A 20,718-nucleotide genomic window follows, 5' to 3' on the forward strand; every position below is an offset into this window, starting at 1 on the left:
CACCATCTTGAACCTTACAAATGACTGATGAGGCGAGATTTCCTCTGCATAGAGTTGTGTCATGGAGTGTCTCTCTGCTAATAACACATGATCAGCTGTGTGTGACAGACGGGTATGATGTACTCAGGTCCTGCTCACCTGTATGAAGTGATCTAGTCAAAACAGTCCTCTTTAAGTTTGAATTCTGGACTAGTGCCAAGTTAGCTGTCTTAGATAGTGTCCCAGAAATAAAGGTCATGACCCTTAAAGTCTCATCAGTGTGTGTGGAATGTATAAATATACTAACCAGCCATGATGCTATTCAGTCAGACCATCTCATAGAAGTTCAAGTCACCCAGTAAAGAGGGAATAAGAAATGTAGAAACAATGAATTGTTGCCTGTTTTGGTTCATTTTAGCTGAAGTATTAAGTCCTTCAAGGCATCCTCTCTGTTTCTCAATACAATCCAGAAAAAATTGAGGTTAGAGATCAACAAGGGGTGGTTGAAGAGATGGCTCCAGACATTAATTGCAAAGTGTAGTGTAAATAAATAAAGAATACTAAGAATTACATCAACCAGTCAACTTGGTGGGCGGTATTGTATACATACTTGCTCTTATCTCAGTTGGTTCAGTATCAATAAATTGTTACAAGCACCTGGACTCAGAGCCCCTATGATATTAAACTAAGAGGACTGAAGAGGTGCTGATAACTGACCAGTCCACTTGATGTCCAGTGGGGCTGACCCCTTACCCTTCCTGGCCACACAGAGAGGGTGAAATGGTATATATATCCTAGACCCAAGGTCCCAGATGCTATCTTTGATGGTGATATAGACTGACAGGACTGTCCGGTCTTAATAAATGGTCACTTTGGTCTGTCAGAAGGGGCTCTAAATCTACGATATATCCTTTCTCCTAAGTAAATGTGTCTGAGTGAAAGTCGTTTTTCACAAGTCTGATTTTAAAATCTTAATCACATTTCATTTATAATAGATGTACCAATGGTGCCATTAAATTTATGTGCTAGGGGATCTACCATCTTAGACCCCATTCTCACAGATTTTAGATCGATCTATCCCTGTGGGGAGTCTCACTTGATTACTGTCAGCTTAGCTGGTTTAAATGTCTGCCCCGCCCACTAAAAGCTGTAAGGGGGTAATTAACTACCGTGCGTGTTCGGCTGACAGCAATTTAGCATGAACCCCCCAGGGAGTAAGGTCGATCTAGATGGATCAATTTAGAACTATGGGAATGCAGTCTTATTCTTCTAGACTAACCAGGGTATTCATTTTTAGTGTCAAGTCTGAGGGTAGAATAAACCCAGCCTTGCCAAGTGGTCGTGGGAGATCATATTACATGTGTTAATGAGTTGTTGTTACATGCATTGTACAGTCATTTCTCTGCCTTTGAAGTCTGCTGGAGAAGGGTTAATTTCTTTGCTGACCCTTCAAAAATAGCGACCCATTGAGTGCTTTGATTTCTGATATGGTAATTATTGAAAGCATATCTTTTGAAGTGAATATATATGCCATAATAACCATATCCTATATCCAGATTAGTATTTTCAGAAATCATAAATAAATAAAAATTACTTAATTTTATTTTCAGCAATTGGAGTTTCATGGAGTTATGAGATTCTTCTTTCAAGATGATGGAGCCAAAGTCGCCACAAAATGCATTCGCGTATCAAGCAGTGCCACCACGAGGGATGTGCTGGACACGTTGATTGAGAAGTTCCGCCCCGACATGCGCATGTTGTCGCTGCCAAAGTACATGCTGTATGAGGTGCACGTGAACGGAGGTAAGTTGACCAACGTCTTGATTGGGCGATAAATGTGGGAGGCAGGTGGTTTGATTTTAAGATGTGTACAACACTTTTCTTTTGTAACATTATTTGCAACAGGCAGTTATTATATCTGCATTAACGGCTATCAGATTGTGTGTCAGAAGTTAGTATGGAAGTTTGACACATAAAGTCAATATTGACTGTGTGTACCTGATCTAGACATGCTATTCTCCAGTACACCAGACATAAAAGTATTCCTGAATAATAGCTGAAGTATTCCTATGTATCAGGTAACTTTATCAAGGACACACACTTCCTGATCCAGGTTTTAAAACTAGAAAAAACATGTAGAAATAAATTGACTATTGAAAAAGCCATATTCACGTACATGTAATCTATTAATCACAGATTGGGTTATCTTGGTATTGTCTCCTCCATAAAGGATGAGTGAGGTGATAATTTTTTATACAATTAATTGATGAGTCTTAAATGTCTCTGGGGGAACTGTTAACAATCTATAACACAATGGATCATATCATTTAATTAAAACGTGATGAAATAAATCCCTCCTACAATCAATTCCCCAGCCAAGGTTTTATACAGTAGTGAAATTGTTGCAGATGACAGAAGAATCATGATATGTCTCAAGGGAAAGTAACAGGTCTCAGGAGAACAATTTCTAGTTAAGATACCAAGCTTTTCAGAAAATACTGAAGAAAATCTAGTTTTTATTTCCTAGACTAGCAGACTAGTAACAGGTAGAACTAAGCTTTGAGAAAATTGTTTGAATATAAATCTACCAGTGCAAGCATCTGGTATCCTAGGATCACTGTAACCACAGTCCTACAGCTTACCAAGCCTGGCTTGAATTAGAAGGAAATTAAATCCATCACAGGAAAAAAGAAATTTATTTTCCGCCTACTAAATAATTCAGAGTCCATGCTACATGGTACGTATGTATGGAACTGCATCTCTAAAGCCTCAGTTCCAGTGTAAAGTGAAGTGCAGTGTAGTATATCATGTGAAATCACAGTTGGAGAAAGGATAGAATGTCCCACACCAAGTGGGGTGTTGTGTGCCCAGTCTTTATTCTGCTGTGTTGACCTGGATGCTTAACATGGCCTGGAGTTCTGAAGTTCAAATATGACCCAAGCAGACACAAATACATTCCTTGATACTGATATGATAATCTGACAGCTACGTCCTCTCAGGTAGTTTTCTGATATATATTATACACATCCCACTTCAGGACAGCGGTGTTCAAAATTATAATACCAATAGTATGAACATGTAGGGGGTTTGAAGATTTGAAAAACTGGGGCGGAGTGGCGGTTAGGGTCCTGACACAAGGGTGCAGTGACCCAAAACGGGAAGATGAATAGACACTAGAGGGCAGCGGTGAATGGAGGGAGGACAGCACTAGACAGATCCTGAAAAGATACGGAATTTGACAGACGTTATTTTCAAACACTCAGCTGTTGAATCATTTTGCATAACTGATGCATTGTGTCAGCCACAATTCCCACAGTATCACTTCCCAAGCGTGTGCCTGGATTAGAAAAAATGCCATCTTACTTCAAACAGTGGCTGTTCTTCTTTGTTCTTAGTTTAGCCTTGAATGGTATAAAGAACAATAATCATCTTGAGAAATGTGGTGTAAAAATGGAGAACTATTTTAGAGTCACTATCACTGCAGCTAAACTTATTTGCTACTTTTCTTTTTGTCTTTAAGTGCAAATTGTCAAAAAGTGTGAAATTTGTTTATTTAAAAAAAAAGACCGGAGAGTGCAGTATTATATACAGATGAGGTCAGAGAGGAGAGCAGGTCGTTTACTAGATGTCAGAGACAATCAATTCCTGTCACCTTACACTGTGTCACGAGTGGCAATTGTGAAAGGTTTTGCTGATAACTTTGAGTAGTTTATTTCAAATATGAATGTAAAAGTTTATCAGTTTCACATTAATCACACTTACTGGGACATGTTTGATACATTGCATGCAAGGTAATTGACTGGAGGAATTTTCTAATCATGTAAATTCTATTATCATTGGTTTGACTAACAGTGTTTTTATTTTCAATTGAGGAATATAACATTGCCAATCTGATTAATGACACTGTACATTGACATAAAATTTTATGTAGTAAATGAAATTGGCAGGTTTCATGTTTAGTTGTATTTAAATCGTGTCAATAGGATAGTTAATGATATAGCTTCTGTTAACTGGAAGATATTATTCAACAATCCCATTCTCCCTCTCTTCAATTCCTGGATTAAAATTTGATCATGAATTATAAACCAGACACCATGCACATCACACAAAGCTTGGTATAAGTGTTGTTGCCAGTGGATTCTGTCTACTGTGATGTGGTTTCTAAGTTAGCGTCCTTTCATCCATCATCCATCATCCCGTCCCCAGAGCTGTCCAGACAAAGCTGTCAACATGTGCTTCTTGACCTGCCATTGCTTAGGTCTATGTAACACAGGTGTTAACACTTGCACCTGACAAGACACTAACTGGGCAGTCATCACATTGGATCATTAAGGAGCATTAGATTACCACAAACCTGGCAAATGAATTGTTGCTGCTCAAGCTGAAATAGCTGGAAGGAAAAGAGCAAATTTTTCATATTAAACAGTAATGTGATCAAGGCTGGAAGTATTAGTATGCTTGTCTGCTTTACTGAGCCTTACTGCTTGGTGTTAACCTGTGGGTTTAATTATTATATATTGATTTTTCTGATGGACAGATCTTACTGAAACGAAAACAAAATCACTTTGAAGTCTGTAAAAATGTAATTGAAACTTGGTAGAGCGTAAGTGTGTAATTGTACATTTCTCCAACATGGTAGGTCCTTACTGAGAAATTAAAGAAATAAATTACACCCTCAAATATTTTAGAAGATCATTTGGTTTCTAATTCTATGATACTTTGTAAAATGAAATATATGAAATTGGATATTTTGTCATTGTGTAAGGTGTTTTTTAAGGTTTCTGAAAAGTCTCATACTGAGGGTAAGGGATGGATATAGCACTAGATATGGTGTGGCTTATAGGATAGTGTTGGATCTATGCATAGATGTGTCTGGTTTACGAAAACAAATTTGTGAAACATTTTCCAGAAGAATGCAGAGTGGCATACAAAACACAATAGGAAGTTTTTTCTATGTCTGGTGGCATAAAGCAAACATTGTTCACAATTTATTGTGCTGCAGATTGATAATGGTTGCCACGGAGATCTGTCTGCCACGACCCTTTGTTTTGATATTTGGGTTGGAATAGTGTACGGCTACCTAGTCTTACTTCTTTCTTTTTCTCATGCAAACGTGTAGAACAGTGCCAAAGTGTTTCTTTATATATATATAGTGCATTAGAAGGACTAGTTTACATTCAGCAGGTTTTTATTTGTAAAGATTGATTTTTGTGACAATAAAACTTTCATACATCCAGTGTGTGTGTGTGTGTGTGTGTGTGTGTGTGTGTGTGTGTGTGTGTGTGTAGCAACTTGAACCACAGTTATCTTTCTGTGATTATGTTAAGAACCTCTTTTTTATCACAAACTGTGCTGTATTTTATCACAAACTGTGCTATGTTTTCAGAGGAAAGAAAACTGGCCAATGAAGAGAAGCCATTGTTGGTACAACTGAACTGGGGAAAAGATGACAGAGAGGGAAGATTTCTGCTGAAGAGTGAAAATGAAGCCACAGTACCAGTGAGTATTTTGAGAAAGAAGGTAAACTTCCGGGAGAAAAGGGAATCATGTGGATATTGGGTAATCTTATATAATCTACCAAGGTGGGTTTGATCAGGAGATTTCTGCTTGAACTACATTTGGAATTTCCCAGCTCTTAACTGTCTACAATAGATGATTTGGTGGCTGTTTTTTTTTTTTTTTTGGAACTCTTGATCTTGCTGATTATGAAAGCCATTTGTAGGTCGTGTTAATTGCCAATCTGATCCAGTTTCTGGGATAGTCATTGATACCGTAGTACCCCAGTCCACTTCTAAATGACCATTCCTCCTACACAGTTCTCTATATCTTTCTTTGTGGTCAGTTTGTGAGTGTACTCCATATTAAATTGCCTTATGACTAAAAAGCCTATTATCTGCAAGACTTAATGGTCCTTGTTGATGACAGTGATTAGTGTACCACTTGTACAAATGTTATTGTTTTCATCTCTTTGGTGCAGTCAATGTAAAGTATTGCTGTAATACATGATCACCTGCCTGGTAAGTTACATAAATACACAGATAGTGTTCAGCAGAACAAGGGTTTTAGTGAAGTGTCTACCTGGACTCCACACAGGGAGACCTGTCTATCAGAGTGTAGCCTGCAGTTCTTACCTGACTATCATGTTAAATATAAACACACCTTGCTGTGTACCTGATCTCCATCTCACACTAACCAGCTGAGTCTAAAAGCCTCTATCTAACTTGGCCATCTTCTTACACTGCAGAGGGAGGTGGCTGGGACAGCCAGCAAATTGTATACCAAAAAAAAGTGTTAATGGACCTAAAGTGCTATTATGAACATTATGAGATGGCAGGTTAGCGACCCAGAGCTTTGTAAACTGCAGTATAACTGATGATATTATTGTGTAAGCATGAATTCTGATACTCCACCCTGAACAAGAATTCATAAATATGTTTCATACTTTGTGATATGCTTATAGTTTACAAACAAGATTTTGCCCAGACTTGGCACCACAAAGACAAATCACAAATCTTTTTACCTTTTATCAATAAGCTAGAAACTAATATATAACTAAAAACTACTACTGTCCAAAACATTCAATTTTTGGAAGATCAATTAAATTAAATGGATGCAAACTTAACTGTAGCAAAGAAAAAAATTTCTCCTACTAATTTTCAATAGGAGTGTTGGGCAATGTTTGTATAGTGAAATATATACTCCATTGGGGAAATATTATGACAAATAGACCAGTTTACTCTGGAAGGAAAGCCCATTCCTGCCTCTTATTTGAATGGATTGCCCGGCAAGGCAGCAGGCTCCAAACAGATAGGAGGAGAGCAGTGTTGGTATTGGCCTAGTGTTCACTGGCTCACTCCCAATAAAGCTAGCATTCTAAGGATATCCATCAATCCAACTCCAAAGGACTCTGGTTAAATGCATTCACGAATCCTGGCAGTGAGTAAAATACAGTATACTGGGAACAAGATGAAGCATGTTAATCTGTTAAACTGATTGCATTCAGCAAGAATCCCTGCAGAGTTTGAATCAATCTATATAGAACAGCAATTTCATGGGGAATGAGTCCTTAGTCCAACAGGGAGGGGCTCCAGAGCACCTGTCTTCTTGTCTTATCTCCAACAGAGAGCCCTATCTCAGTGGACTCTGCTGGCTTATGGCAATGTGATACTTTCATATTTCCCATAGTTTTCTACTGATCTACCACTGTGATGTGAAGTGGAACAGGCATACGAAAAGTATGTTGATGTGCCTGCACTGGCCATATTGAGCTAGGGTCTAAAACACTCGTGGATGTTGTCTTAACATTGGTACAAATTTAATGAATTTAAGTTCGGTACACTGCATTGAAGGGATCCGGTTTCATGTTGGTTAACAAGGGGTGTAAACCCTGCTCAATATGAAATATCTGTGATTTGTTTCACAAGAGAAAAATGCTCTCAGCCACCCCCCCTTCCCCCCAAGGCCCCACTCTAAGTCATAGCCCAGTGGTCAATAGTACAGGAAATGCTGGCTGACCAGATGGAAGGCATCCAGGACTGAGACCAGCCAGAGTATGGTTGATATCGAGAGGAGTACTGCAGAAGGTTGTTTGTACAACACAGCTAACACCTGCCTCTGCTGTTCTGGCACACTATGCCTACACATGTTCTTGGCCCCTGCTGTGATCTGCTCTGGCCCTGAGTGTGGATATCATGGTGTAAACCTACAGCCATCCTCAGTCTGGGCATGCTTTGAATGTCCTGGGCCTGGCTGATGGATTCAGTTAATGTGGAAAGCCGCCCAGTTGATTCTTGAAGCACATTAAAAGCATTGTTCCCAGCTGGCCAGATAAGAGGGCTGGGTTCCCTCTGCCTGACTACATCTTACATATTTCATATGGACCAGACCTCTGCTTGACCCATGAATGGGGAGAGCTGGAGTCAGTTAGCTTGCTGGGCTGAAAGTTGCCCTTTAACTCAAATACACAGGTGCCCTAAGACAATTGACTCTGATATTGATTTAAAATAAAATTAGCTTATCACATATTGGTTGAAAAACAGCATTGTGTGTGTATTAATGCCATTAAGTATATAACATTAAATCTATATTTCTAGTAATAGGAAATAAAACTATGATTTGTGAATGGTTTTGTTACAGATTCATCAAGCATCATCACCAGAGATTCAACAAGAGAAAGAAAAGGAGAAGGAAAAAGAAGTTAGCTTCATTCGTAAACTATCAAAACGAGAAAAGAAGGACAAAAAGAAGAAAGACAAAGAAGCCCGAGCAAAAGGCAAAGAAAATGAGTCTCCCAATAAAGAATCCAGTGTGGCAGAAAAGCTGTATAATGAACTGCCAGAGACCAGTTTTACTAGAAGTATTTCCAACCCAGAGGCAGTCATGCGACGCAGACGACAACAAAAATTGGAGAAGAAACTGCAGCAGATTCGCAGTGCAGATGGTGGACCAGACCAAGGTGAGATTGGTTTGTGGTTAAAATGTTTGCAAAAAATATCCACAGATGAATAAAGGTAACTTGAAGAATTTAAGAAAATACTTCAAATAAATGGTTTGATATATGATTGGTTTTCTTCTTCTTGGTAATCTTTCATCTGCAAACAACATCTTAACTTATCTTTGAGAAATGGAATAAAAGCTAACAGCAATAAAGTGAAACATTGTATCATTCCCTTCAAGGAGGTACACTGAAGATCTACGGGGAGTCCCTGGTCCATGATGTCCCCTACAAGACCCTGCTGTTGTCCACCGCAGACACTGCGTACTATGTGGTCAAGGAGACGCTGGACAAGTACGGACTGGACAAAGAGAATCCAGAGGACTATTGTCTGGTCAAGGTAGGGGGCGAGGTGGTCCACCTAGTGGACAAAAACTAAATCTGAAATGATGAAGTAGATAAAGGAAATGAAAAAAAAAATAGAAGTGGATGAGGAAGTAATGCTTTTGAGTTTAAATGTTTTGCTATGAAGAACAGCTTACATGACTATGTTATAAGCTAAACTTGAATAAATTGCCTGCTTCTCACCTACCTCAGACTGTAAACCTTACATGAACCTGTGTGGTAAACTAAGGAATATGCCTTGATTGAGTATGATAAATGTTGACATGGAGGTTCAACCTGCCGTCTGTGGGTAGAGGATAATGAGGAGACCAGAGTCCCATAGTGAATACATGGAGATATTTTATATTGGGAGGAATTAATATGGGGGCATTAATTTTAAAGAAAGGATGTGGCATATATTTTCCATTTCTGATATCAGTCAATATTTAGATACTTTATCAGCAGGTTTATTTTAAAAAAGGAAAAAAAGGTTAGTTGCTCAGTGATTGCTTGCATGCAGGAAAGTAATCGGTCTTCAACTGGAATAGCCATAAAATTGAAAAAAATTGAAAAAGAGATTTCAAGATTGTATGACAACATATTATATCTTAAAGTAAAACTTAGTGTTTATGTTTGGTATTTACTTCATATGAAGGTATTAAATATATGCAAGTTCATGGGACTGAAGTGAGCACCTACTGCGTATACAGTGTCTAGAAGTCTGGAAGGAATCAAACTAAATGTCAGTAAGCTTGCTGCTTTGTCAAGGAGAAATACACATCAAGCAGAAAAAAATTGGTGTTTTAGCCTTTTCCTTTTGTTCATTTGAGCTCTTTTAGTAAATTGTATTACAGTAAACAGTGTATGTTTACTTGTGAAAAATGATAGGTGATTTCTCAAGGTAAAGGTGTTACTCAAGAATGTTCAGTGGATTGGAAATACTGGTCACTGGACATTATTTGAAAGACTTGTGCCAAAAGTAAGATGTAGGTAAAAATCTCTTAGTTAAATTTTTATCTTTCATTTGTGCTTTTTGTGACTTTGAAATCTGTTAGATTAAGATGGATTTTTAACTGTACAGGCAGAGAACAACTGCAAAACCAATTTTGGCTCAGAGCAATGCTGCTTCTCCTCCAGTGAGTCACAGAGGTCAAAACATTATGTAAACTGAGGTGATTTATGCCAACAAATACTGCCGAGGATGAGGTGAACTGAGAGGATGAGGTTAAGTGAACAGGAAAATATCTCCTGAAGTACATGTAATGTATGTTATGTCTACTATGGAACCTGCCCCTCCTATACCTCAGAATGTTTCACTTCACTTGCTCTCCTTGGATTCTATGCAGTTTCCATAATGCTATATATCTTAAATAGCAGTTTGGGTTTGTAACTTTGCCACCTAGTCTCTAGTTGCCTGTGTTAATAAGCCCTCTGTCAGGTGATGGATTGTCTGTGCTCTGAATACTGGAACTGATGGGAAAAGTTGGAAACTGTGGATATCAGATAGGAAGATGGGGTTTTATTCCTGAAACAAAAACAAAATTACATGAAAATAAACATAGCAGAGAACATAAGATTTATCTGTCCAAGTGAATATACACCCCCCTTCCACCTGTAGGTAATGTAAGACTGACCATAGCAGTGGGATAGCTGGTATGTTTGGATAGCTTATGTTGGTAGGTATAAGGTACCTATGAGGCTTGTGAATAGACTTCAGTAGACCAAGTGAATTCACAGGCCAGAGAGACACGAGTAGGAAACGAGGTCTGACTGCAGCCTGGGATGACCCTACACACTAACAGGGTTGTACATTAATATCATTGGATTTTGATAACATTATGATTCATGGCTGGCTGGGCTGGATGCTTTCATGTCTTTGAGATCTAAATTAAGAACATATGTATTCGAAGTTTTGAATAAGGTCATAACTTTACATAGGGAGGGCAAACACTAGTCTTGTTTATAGTCCAACATTGGGTGACCTATCTCAGTTGACCCATCTCAGCAAGCGAATTAATGATAGAATTGTGTAGGAATTGCCTCATTTACAATGGCAATCAGTGGGTTAACTGAGGGATTAGCCTGACTTTCAAGATTAGATATTGGTCGTCAGACATCCCACTGAAATGGCTCTTGCTCAGACAGACTCACCTAAATTGACTAGAAACATGGCTAAGATTCAATGTATACCTGTTACTTTTTAGGGCAAGTTTAAAGTAACCAAAATTTTCACTATTTAAAAAGGGGAAATTATTTAGTGTCTGTTGTTATTACATATAGGACAAATTGTTTTTCTCCACATTAAATTTGTTCTCAGTCATGACTCAGTTATTGGTTAGCAGTGAGAGGCAGTGTACTAGAACTGCAGTAGATGTAACCTAAACTAAAGTGTGTATACCCCCTTTAGCAATGGGAGGGTGATCAATATACTCAGCCTATAGAGCTGGTAAAACTACTGTAGCCCCACATAAAACTGTTGCCTGTTTATTTAATGCCTGCCTGAGTTTCAGCTGCCGCTATTGAATTTGTTTCTTTAATTTCCTGAAAAGTAAATACAATAAATGGGCTAGACATTGGCTTACAAAGCATCTTGGAAGAGGTCTTTTGAGTTGGAATTAAAAAAATTAAGCCATTTTGTCGGCAGTGCTAAATAGGAAATTATAGAGTTACATCGTGATCAGGCATCAGTGGTTCTGCATTCAAGTAATGGTCATACCTTGGTAGCTCCAAAATTGAGAGAAATGAGATCCGTTTAAAGAATTTTTTTTCAATTTACATCTTTAGATACCTGAATACCTCTGTGCTTTGATGTGTTTATTTAGGAGCAAGAAGACACATCATGGCACTTGGATTTGTTCCTTTTTGAAAGTAGTGTCGTGTTTTTTTCTGTGCTGATATCAGGCATGTTTTCATACCATCGTGATACCAACACTTTAAAAAACTGTAAAAAAATCACTACCTGGCATGCTGGCAGATAAATACCTTATTTCTACAGATGCATGTGCATACTGTGGCACAAGCTAGATTGCCCCACCCACACTAGATGTGATTATTTAGTAATTCATATCCAGATTTTCTGAGAATGTTGTTTATTTGCTGCCCAAGTGTAGGTATCAACCCATTTTTGTGAGGAGCTTCCTTAGAGGCTTTCTCTTTTGATTAGCATTGCTTGCTAGTAGCATTATGGGACCATTCCTAGACCCTTTCGTACCAACTTTGGATCGATCTATCTCCAAGGGGATTCTCATGAAATTGCTATAAACTTAAGTGGCTTAGATGTCTGTCATGCCTTTTGTAGCTGCTAGGGGGTAATAAATTATCAATCAGCAGCTTCTGTAGGCATGCTAGTCTATGATTGCTACATAAGTCACACAGTAATTCACTACCAGTATTTATATTGTTAGATGTTGTTATCATGGCACCTAATCTGGCTGGAGAGTCTGACCTGTCTGTCTCTATGTTTCAGGTCTACGGCCCTCCGCCGGACAGCCAGGAATATCACGGCTCGTTGGATCGTGAAGGCATGCGTGAAGAGATTCTGGACGATGATGAGTGTCCACTAGCTATCCTTATGCAGCATCCTCCATCCAGAGGTCAGTTCTTATCCTGGAGTTCAACTCATATTTATGCACCAGAATTATTATGTCATTATCTGGCTTAGTTCTTATACTTCATTGGTTTAACAGAAAAATTAAATATTTGAGTAGATTTTGAACAAATCCAAGGTGCTTCTATTTTTAGAATTTCATTGGAAAGTAAATTTTTGAATGTTGGGTTTTTTATCACCAAAGGTGCCATCACCTACCACTTGAAGAAGAAGCCAGATGGTTACAAGCATATCGTGAAGAGACAAAGGAAGGGGAAGAGACAGGAGGATGAGTTTTATGCTGAGCAGATGAGACAAGAGAGGTTGCCTTACCTGGTCCCTCTTAATGCAGGTAAATGGTTGGAAAAAAGTCATTATCTAGATGTTAAGTTCTATTTGATCTTTCTTCATTCCAAGCTGGCCACATATGCAGGAAGAGTCTTATAGGTCTGATAAAAACTGTATTGCCGTTAGTCTATAGTCAATTTGTTTATTTTCTGCGTTAACTATGTATGATAGCTAGATGTGTAAAGCTCAGGCAGATTTGACCTGCTGTGGCTCCAGGCTACGTGTAGAACTGAAGACAAATCCATAGAACTACAACATGAATGCCTATGAAACCTGTCATATAGAAGGCTAATGTTAGTTAAAGGCTTCCTAAAAATTGATCTGTTTGATTAGTGTTATACCCAAGGCTACATTTAAGGGTAAACAACGTGATATTGCTAACGCATCAGAACAAAAGGCAATGATGAATCCTATAGGCTACATTTTAAAGTGAAAATGATATCAGTATCTGAGAAGTTAGAAGTAAAACACATTAAGGATTTGGTCTTATTTCAGATGGCACAGATCTGCCCAAACCTAAGAAGTACAGACTCCAGTTAAATGTCACAGAAGTTGGCAGTGAGAGGTCCAACTCCACCAGTGGACAGTACTTACAGGTAGAATACTAGTGGATATTGGATAATTGAATTATTTTGGTTAAAGAATATATTTTTATTAATAAAAAAATGGTTAAAGAATAACCATTTTAGTTAGTAATTGTTGAGGCTGATTTAAGAAACAAAAACTTAAACTCACCACAATGACTAAATGCAATCTTTTCAAAATCCATTGAGTTGACAAACATGATATCAACTTTATCTCTACTCCAGCTGTTTGGTCCAACCATCCAGCCGAGGCACTGTGTGATAGCCCACACTGAGGGTGTTGTCACTGTGACCCCCACCAGCAGAGAGGCAGAGTGCTACGTAGGGGGTCAGAGGATTGCTGAGACCACCATGTTGACCAATGGCGTCACTGTTAGGTTTGGGCGACATCATGCTTTCAGGTTCTGTGACCCCAAGGAAGAGGAGGTATGAAAAAATGATATGTGGATAAAATAATCAGATTTGTCCAATATTAGTTATGTGCTTGAATTTCTATTTGTGTAATTTGAATGATTTGTAGACCATGAAAACCAAAAGAAAAGTAAATGAACGAGCTCCTTGGGTAACATTTGAGAAAGATACACTGTTTATATTTTGTGTAAATGTAATTTTCTTGAGTAGAAACTGATAGTCTCTTCTGGTTATCACCAGTAACTCACAGCGTGTCATAAATCCATTTTATACTTAAACAGCGTCAGATGATGAAGCGTCAGATGCACAGCGAGCCTGCACTGCGTCACCAAGGCAACAGGAACAGGGATGACCCCGCTAATAATTTTGAGACAACATTTGATGTAGATGGTCACATAGAGACAGTTTCCAGTCCCAGCAAGGATGGGATGCCAAGGTTAGAGTCTGTTGAAATATGTTGTCATATTTTATGTAAGGATATCTACCCAGAGGATGTTATAAGTATGGAAACGTGTATCTGTTGAAGAGTCAAGTCAGAGGCAAAATGGAAAACTTTCTAGAACAGTTTGAGGACTGAAGATCTAAGTCATAGTAACACACTCTCTGGTTATAAGAAGGACCTGTACCACTTCAGGTATTTGAAGTTTACTTTCTAGCTGTGTTGTCATAGCGCTGTCTATATTTGCAGAATGCCCCCAGGGATGGAGCCAGGGATGCCAGATATCCTGCCTGCTACCCTGGAGTTCAGGGAGGAAGGTAATATGGAGCTTTTGTAGAATTATATGGCACTGTACTTGGTGTTAATAGACAACTATATTTCTTAAAAGTAAACAGCCATGTTACTTTTGAATAAACAGCTTTGTTTCTTAAAGAAAAGAATGAGGTGAACTTTCCAGCAGTAATGGTGTGCTTGAAGATCATGTATTAAAATGTTGCTGGGAAGGAAATTTACTTGTTGTGGTCTTTATCTCAAGGCAGGCTTATTTTTATGAGTGCATTTATTGAAGAAATATGAATTTATCTCCATGTAGATTATATCATAATGAATGAAACTTACCTTTATTTCCAGGTGAAGATGCTTTCTTGTCAGCACTGATCAGTGAAGTGAATGGTGCCAATGTCCAGTTCAAGCTCTCGCCTACCTATAGCTTATACATGGCTACCAGGTACAGGATATCGCGGGGTTATCGCCCAGACATGAGCCCTAACGAGAGGGCCCACAGGTTGACCGTCTGGTGTGGCAAAGTGGCTACTATTACACAGATTGCTATCCAGGTAATATATGGAACTATGAAAGATGTCTTCTACTTTCACTTTAATGTATAAAATAAATAATAAAAAGTTAATTTTCTTTTTGAAGCAAGTATAATATTTCTCCACAATTTTAACATTTTATCATGTGTTCATACAAAATGTACACAATTGTCATTTAGGGTAAATATTTTTTCCTGTAAATCAATTTTGGTACAATTTTTACCTTTATATAGGTTAATCACTTAAAAATCTAATGCTGTTTTAAGTCTTTCTGATGTCTCCTTTCCTCCTCACAGGACAATGGAGACAACGCCAGTGCTCTGGCTTTCTGGATGGCCAATGCCTCCGAGCTGCTTCACTTCTTTAAACACGACAGAGAAATTGGTCCGTTCACCCTGGAGGCCCAGGACATACTGGCAGAGGCCGTACAGCTGGCCTTTAAACAGCTGACCCTATGTCTACAGGGTGATCTGCGCCATGTTATGCCTGCCTTTCTTCATGACCGCGATGATGATGAAGAGGAGGATAATGTCTTCACAGGTATGTTAACGTGGAGTTGTCTTCACCTGTTCTCTAGATTGGTAAGATATGTGAATAAGTAATGAGTGGAGGTTTTAGATATTATGTAGAAGCAAGTCCTTATTGTAGAATAGTATTTCTTCACTTCATATTTTTCAGTGTTGTAAGCATTCTTGTATCATCATTTTACTATTGTGATATCCATGCATTCTTGTTGATATTCATACGTCTTAAAGGAAATGATATGTTCCATAGTATAGTAATTTGTTGTGACAGCAGAACCTTTTGTGGAAATATAATTGCTTTGCCTAATCCTTTTGCTTGAGAATTCCAACTGAAAATTTGCTTCCTTTGGTTGTTCTTTTTGTTTTATAATTAAAATGAACCCCAGTTATAAAATATTATTGTTTCCTTCCATATAATACAAAAATTATAAAGAACCTGTAAACCCCTGTAATTTAAAAAAGCTTTTGTCTATTATGATTTAGTGCATGTCTGTCTGACTGTCAGTGTAAACTATTAGTGTTATGAAAAAATTACAGGCTCTTAAATGATTTCCTTTTCCCTTCAGCCAGCTATGTTTTTTTTGTTTGCTAACACTTTATTTCATGGCTTTAAAAGAGATATGTGGCTTTTTTTTTGCATTTGAAAGGTTTTATCCTTTGCTTAATTACTAACTAAATAGAAATATAGACAAAACACTCACTGTAACAGTAGAGTAGAGCTAATTGCTTTCACTTAACAGTCCAGCACATAGCATTGTGTTAGTTGTGACAGATTGTGCCTGTCACAATTGTTTTCTTCTCCACTGTTATTAATCAGCTGTGGTTGGGGCTCTTTTGATTTGTAGATAACGCTGATGTTGATGAAAGGGGACAATCACGTCAGAGTAGAGGCCTAGGTAACTAATGTCATTGTTATAGCATGAATTATTTATGGGAAAAGGGATATCTCTTTATCTTAGTCAGTATACAGACTATATTACAACTTGCATCTTTTTTTCTATGCACATTTAGTGTCTATATCTTGAAGATGGTCCACATGATTTGAGTTATTCTGACTTACACCTACATGTAGAATCTATCCTTTTCAAACATCTGCAGATTTTTCACTTCATCTGAAATCATCCACCTTTGCTGCTTTTTATCTTATCTGCAAAACACACAGCTAAATGGGAAAGGTCTTTGCAAATTTGTTTTACATGTATTGAATTAATAGCATACTAAATTGTGATCTACTATACATTACCATTAGGTGCAGTACTACAGACGCTGTCTTCCGCCATGTCTTTGCTGCGGCGCTGTCGTGTGAACGCTGCACTGACCATTCAGTTGTTTTCGCAGCTGTTTCATTATATCAACATGTGGCTCTTCAACCAAGTGGTCACAGAGCCCCACCTACAGCTCTGCTCACGCACCTGGGGGCTGCGTTTCAAACGTCGCTTAGCTCGTGTGGAGGCATGGGCAGAGAAGCAAGGTCTGGAGCTGGCGGCTGACTGTCACCTGTGCAGAATTATACAAGTAAGGAGAATTGATACAAAAATGATTTACTTATTCTAAGAAAATCACAATGAGGAAATGTCAAATTACTTTTGTGAAGGTTGTAGTTGAGTAAGTGGTAAGAATTCAATTTTTCAATCAAATTTTAACTCCCTTTTCTTTCTTTCATCTTTTAGGCTGCCCATCTGCTGCAGGCACCCAAGAGCAGCCCAGACGACATTGCCAGCATCAGCTCTGCCTGCTTCAAACTCAACTCCCTTCAGCTGCGCGCTCTCCTCCAACACTACATCCCCAGCCAGGGGGAGCCACGTATCCCTCAAGACCTGATAGACAGTGTTGTGGCGGTGGCAGAGAACACGGCTGATGAGCTGACCCGCAGCGATGGCCGGGATGTTCGTCTGGAGGAGGATCCGGACCTGAACTTGCCGTTCTTGCTGCCTGAAGATGGCTACTCCTGCGATGTGATCCGAGGAGTGCCTGGCGGACTGCCGGAGTTTGTGGACCCTCTCTGTCAGACAGGTGAGTAATCCACACACATGCACATGGGGGAACAGCCCAACTGTCTGATTCTTCTGATGATTCACTTATTTTTCACAAATGAATTATTGGTAGACTAATATGATCAAATATATGTTAGTCTCTTTTGCTGAAGTGAATTATTTTGGCAATTTGTGAAAATTTTATTGATTAAGTGGAGTTAAGTATGAAGTGTGAGGTATGTTTGGATTTCACGGCTGTTTTAACCTAACCTTCAAGTTGACAAACACATAAAGCAAAAGGGGGAAAACACCAGTTAACTGGTTTAGAGTTTTATCCTTTGAAGATTTTTAGTGTTTAATGCAAAAAGAGTTTTTTTTTTTTTAATCTTAGTTGGGTGGATAGCTTTACATTTAAGAATTACTTTTTATATACTATAGTTGTAACTGTACATGTATTTTATTACTATTTGTGAATTTATCACTTTTATGGTATGTGTAAAGAAAACTCCCATGTTCTCATTTCATGAAAAAAATTGTCATTTATTGATTGAATTGACTTGAATTTAGCTAAAATGAAAAGAAAATGGCAGTTAATTCCTAATGGATTACAAACAACATTAATTTCTCTCACAAGGGAATGAAAACATTATTGTTCTCCCACTTTATCAAGTTGCATTTACTTAATGATTTTAAGCCTCTGTGTCAATGAGGAATGTTAGCGGTGCAGTTGTCTGTCAGGCCAGTGATATTAACTGGAACAAATTGCCCTGCAAGTCAAGGTCTGCCTTTTCCATAATAATAATAGTATAGAAACATGTTACCAGCAGTTGACTAGGTGTCTTTTCAATATCAGGTTGACGTAGGTGGCTTGGTATTGACTCTCCCATGATGTAACAAAGGACCCTATTTACAGCCCTTCTTTGTCCTGAAAAAAAGGAGCCTTATTAAATTTCCCAACATGTGTGCATTTTATAACTGCACATAGAAGTGCTACACAGAGCAGCCTTGGCCCCCTTAAAGAGACCAGTTCTGTGCCTACAATACTAAATACTCCTCCATGTTTTCAAACACAAGAAACTTTAGGTAATGCTGATTGTTGTAGCTTTAGCTTTATGGTGGTGAGAACTGTTACTTCAGAACACTGTGGAGAGGTGGGATATCCGCCTTGCTTCTGGGCACGATTGCAATCCACACTCTGACACCCACAGCAAGAGTCACCATACTGTTCTAATTGTATTATTGGTAGATTGTTCTCTGTGTTAATCCTGCCAGCCAACTGTATCTGGAATACAGTGTATTTTACTGGTTTGCTGACTCTTAGTCACATTCTAGAATTCTAACCTTTCAAAATAGTCAGTGTCATAAGAGCAGAGCTGAGGTTGAAGATGACTGGATGTGAAGTGTTATCATACCATAAACCTTAATATGGTTGAATTTCACCTGACATATTGTGCCTTTATTTGTGAGGTTTGGAGTCTTTCAGATATTATTACTACCATGTACTGATCTGATTACAGGTCTGTGTCGCCTGACCCTGCAGCCGATGTCGTCCGGCCTGTGGACCATCTATATGCCTGACCAGGACCCCAGCGCCATGTCACATGAGGTAAGCTGGGGGTAATAGCCAGACATGGGGGGGGGGGGGGGGGTGGTGCTTCTTGAGTGGGAGCTTGATGGAAGATAATAGCATTCAGTGATGCAAGCAGAAAAAAAGTTGAAAATGTCTAATTGTTAATTCTGTTAATGTTATGGATCTGATAAATGTCATAAATTGCTAGGCTTTATTATGTGGTCCTGAGTAAGCTGTTATAATTGGTGGATTAGTGCTAGTAAGTTAAAAGATGAATTTAATTTAAGAAATTTTGTTGGTGGATGAAGACACCAGAGCATTTGGATCTAGAATAATAATAAAGAAATGAAATGCTTTGATTTAAAATTTTTTAATGTATTTGGTAAGGTCCATTTAAAGCAAGTATTGCATGTGCAGTATACTCCATGTAGCTTCAGCTTTTTATGTTTTCAAGCCATACATCATTTTAATCTGTTTCTTTTGTGATCCTTCTAAATTATTCACAGGAGCACTTGCACAGTAGAATGTCACTTTAATGTACCTTGCAAACAATATGAAGTAGATTGATACCTAAATTTTTAATCAGACTCTAGCAAACATAAATCAGACATGGTTGACACTTGTCACAGCACATTGAACTCAGGGTTTCCAGTTTTGAAAAATGCACGTTTTTGACTGATTCAGGACCAGTGTTTTTTCTATGTTGACAGAACACTTGATTGATGTTGTAGTATTTGTATGGCCTGTGAAAATGTCATGTATTGTTAATTTTATTAAAACTGACATGTTGTCATGTGGGTGGAGGCTGAGTCACTGTCAACCAGGCGTGGAACATGGTGGGTAGAGAGGGAAAATAACGAGACATTTTCTGTCAAAATCCCATTATAACATTTTTTGGGCTGGTTATTTCACAGTTTACCTAAAAAACCACTACATGTTCACCAGTTATTGTCAACAAAGAAGGATGAAAAATTTTGTACACTGACTGCCAGTAAATGTAATCAGCCATGGTGTCACGATAACAAAAGACCCAGTTTACCAGAAGTGTCAGTTCATGGAGGATGTCAGGGAGTGCAAAGTACCCCCTCTAGATACCACCATGGACGGGAAAAGATAAGATTGTTTCTAGTAATTGAACATGTTACAAATTGCCTGGAGAAAAGAACACAAAAACTTCATGTATTGATTTTCAGGAGTACTGTCCCAGATGGCTTGAAGACAATATGGCATAGATTGATATTTGTGTTGATTTGTTACTGGGTGGCATAGAGTTAGTTCACTGATGGATATCAGTTGCTGTCTCCTGGGACATCTCTGTCTTCTATACTAATAGGCCATGATGTATCATTAGTGTGGTGTCTAAGTACCATGGTGTCCAGACTAGGTGCACCCGTTAATAAATCAATGTGGTGTCCAAGTGTCATAGTGTCCAGACTAGGTGCACCCACTGATAACTTAATGTGGTGTCCAAGTGTCATGGCGTCCAGACTAGGTGCACCCACTGATAGCTTAATGTGGTGTCTAAGTGTCATGGCGTCCAGACTAGGTGCACCCACTGATAACTTAATGTGGTGTCTAAGTGTCATGGTGTCTAGACTAGGTGCACCCACTGATAACTTAATGTGGTGTCTAAGTACCATGGTGTCCAGACTAGGTGCACCCACTGATAAC

The 20,718-nt window shown here is 38.5% G+C and overlaps 1 protein-coding gene across 7 annotated transcripts in view; it reads left to right on the forward strand.

Annotated features, from left to right (window-relative positions):
* Positions 1 to 20,718, forward strand: part of LOC106173864 (uncharacterized) — a 48,050-nt gene that overhangs the window by 3,394 nt on the left and 23,938 nt on the right. For 5 of the 7 annotated variants that reach the window (XM_087000672.1, XM_087000676.1, XM_087000673.1 and 2 more), the window contains exons 2-17: positions 1,590 to 1,782; positions 5,366 to 5,499; positions 8,116 to 8,434; positions 8,656 to 8,813; positions 12,264 to 12,390; positions 12,589 to 12,735; positions 13,227 to 13,327; positions 13,541 to 13,741; positions 14,008 to 14,162; positions 14,415 to 14,482; positions 14,796 to 15,001; positions 15,277 to 15,520; positions 16,350 to 16,400; positions 16,754 to 17,019; positions 17,175 to 17,517; positions 18,995 to 19,083. In XM_087000672.1, the coding sequence (XP_086856798.1) occupies positions 1,590 to 1,782; positions 5,366 to 5,499; positions 8,116 to 8,434; positions 8,656 to 8,813; positions 12,264 to 12,390; positions 12,589 to 12,735; positions 13,227 to 13,327; positions 13,541 to 13,741; positions 14,008 to 14,162; positions 14,415 to 14,482; positions 14,796 to 15,001; positions 15,277 to 15,520; positions 16,350 to 16,400; positions 16,754 to 17,019; positions 17,175 to 17,517; positions 18,995 to 19,083 (2,802 nt within the window). The remainder of the gene's footprint in view (positions 1 to 1,589; positions 1,783 to 5,365; positions 5,500 to 8,115; positions 8,435 to 8,655; positions 8,814 to 12,263; positions 12,391 to 12,588; positions 12,736 to 13,226; positions 13,328 to 13,540; positions 13,742 to 14,007; positions 14,163 to 14,414; positions 14,483 to 14,795; positions 15,002 to 15,276; positions 15,521 to 16,349; positions 16,401 to 16,753; positions 17,020 to 17,174; positions 17,518 to 18,994; positions 19,084 to 20,718) is intronic. The other 2 variants (XM_013555153.2, XM_087000677.1) reach the window with 2 other exon arrangements.

Source organism: Lingula anatina, chromosome 1 (assembly GCF_051362555.1).
Source record: "Lingula anatina isolate TDL-2025a chromosome 1, LinAna3.0, whole genome shotgun sequence".
NCBI lineage: Eukaryota > Metazoa > Brachiopoda > Lingulata > Lingulida > Lingulidae > Lingula > Lingula anatina.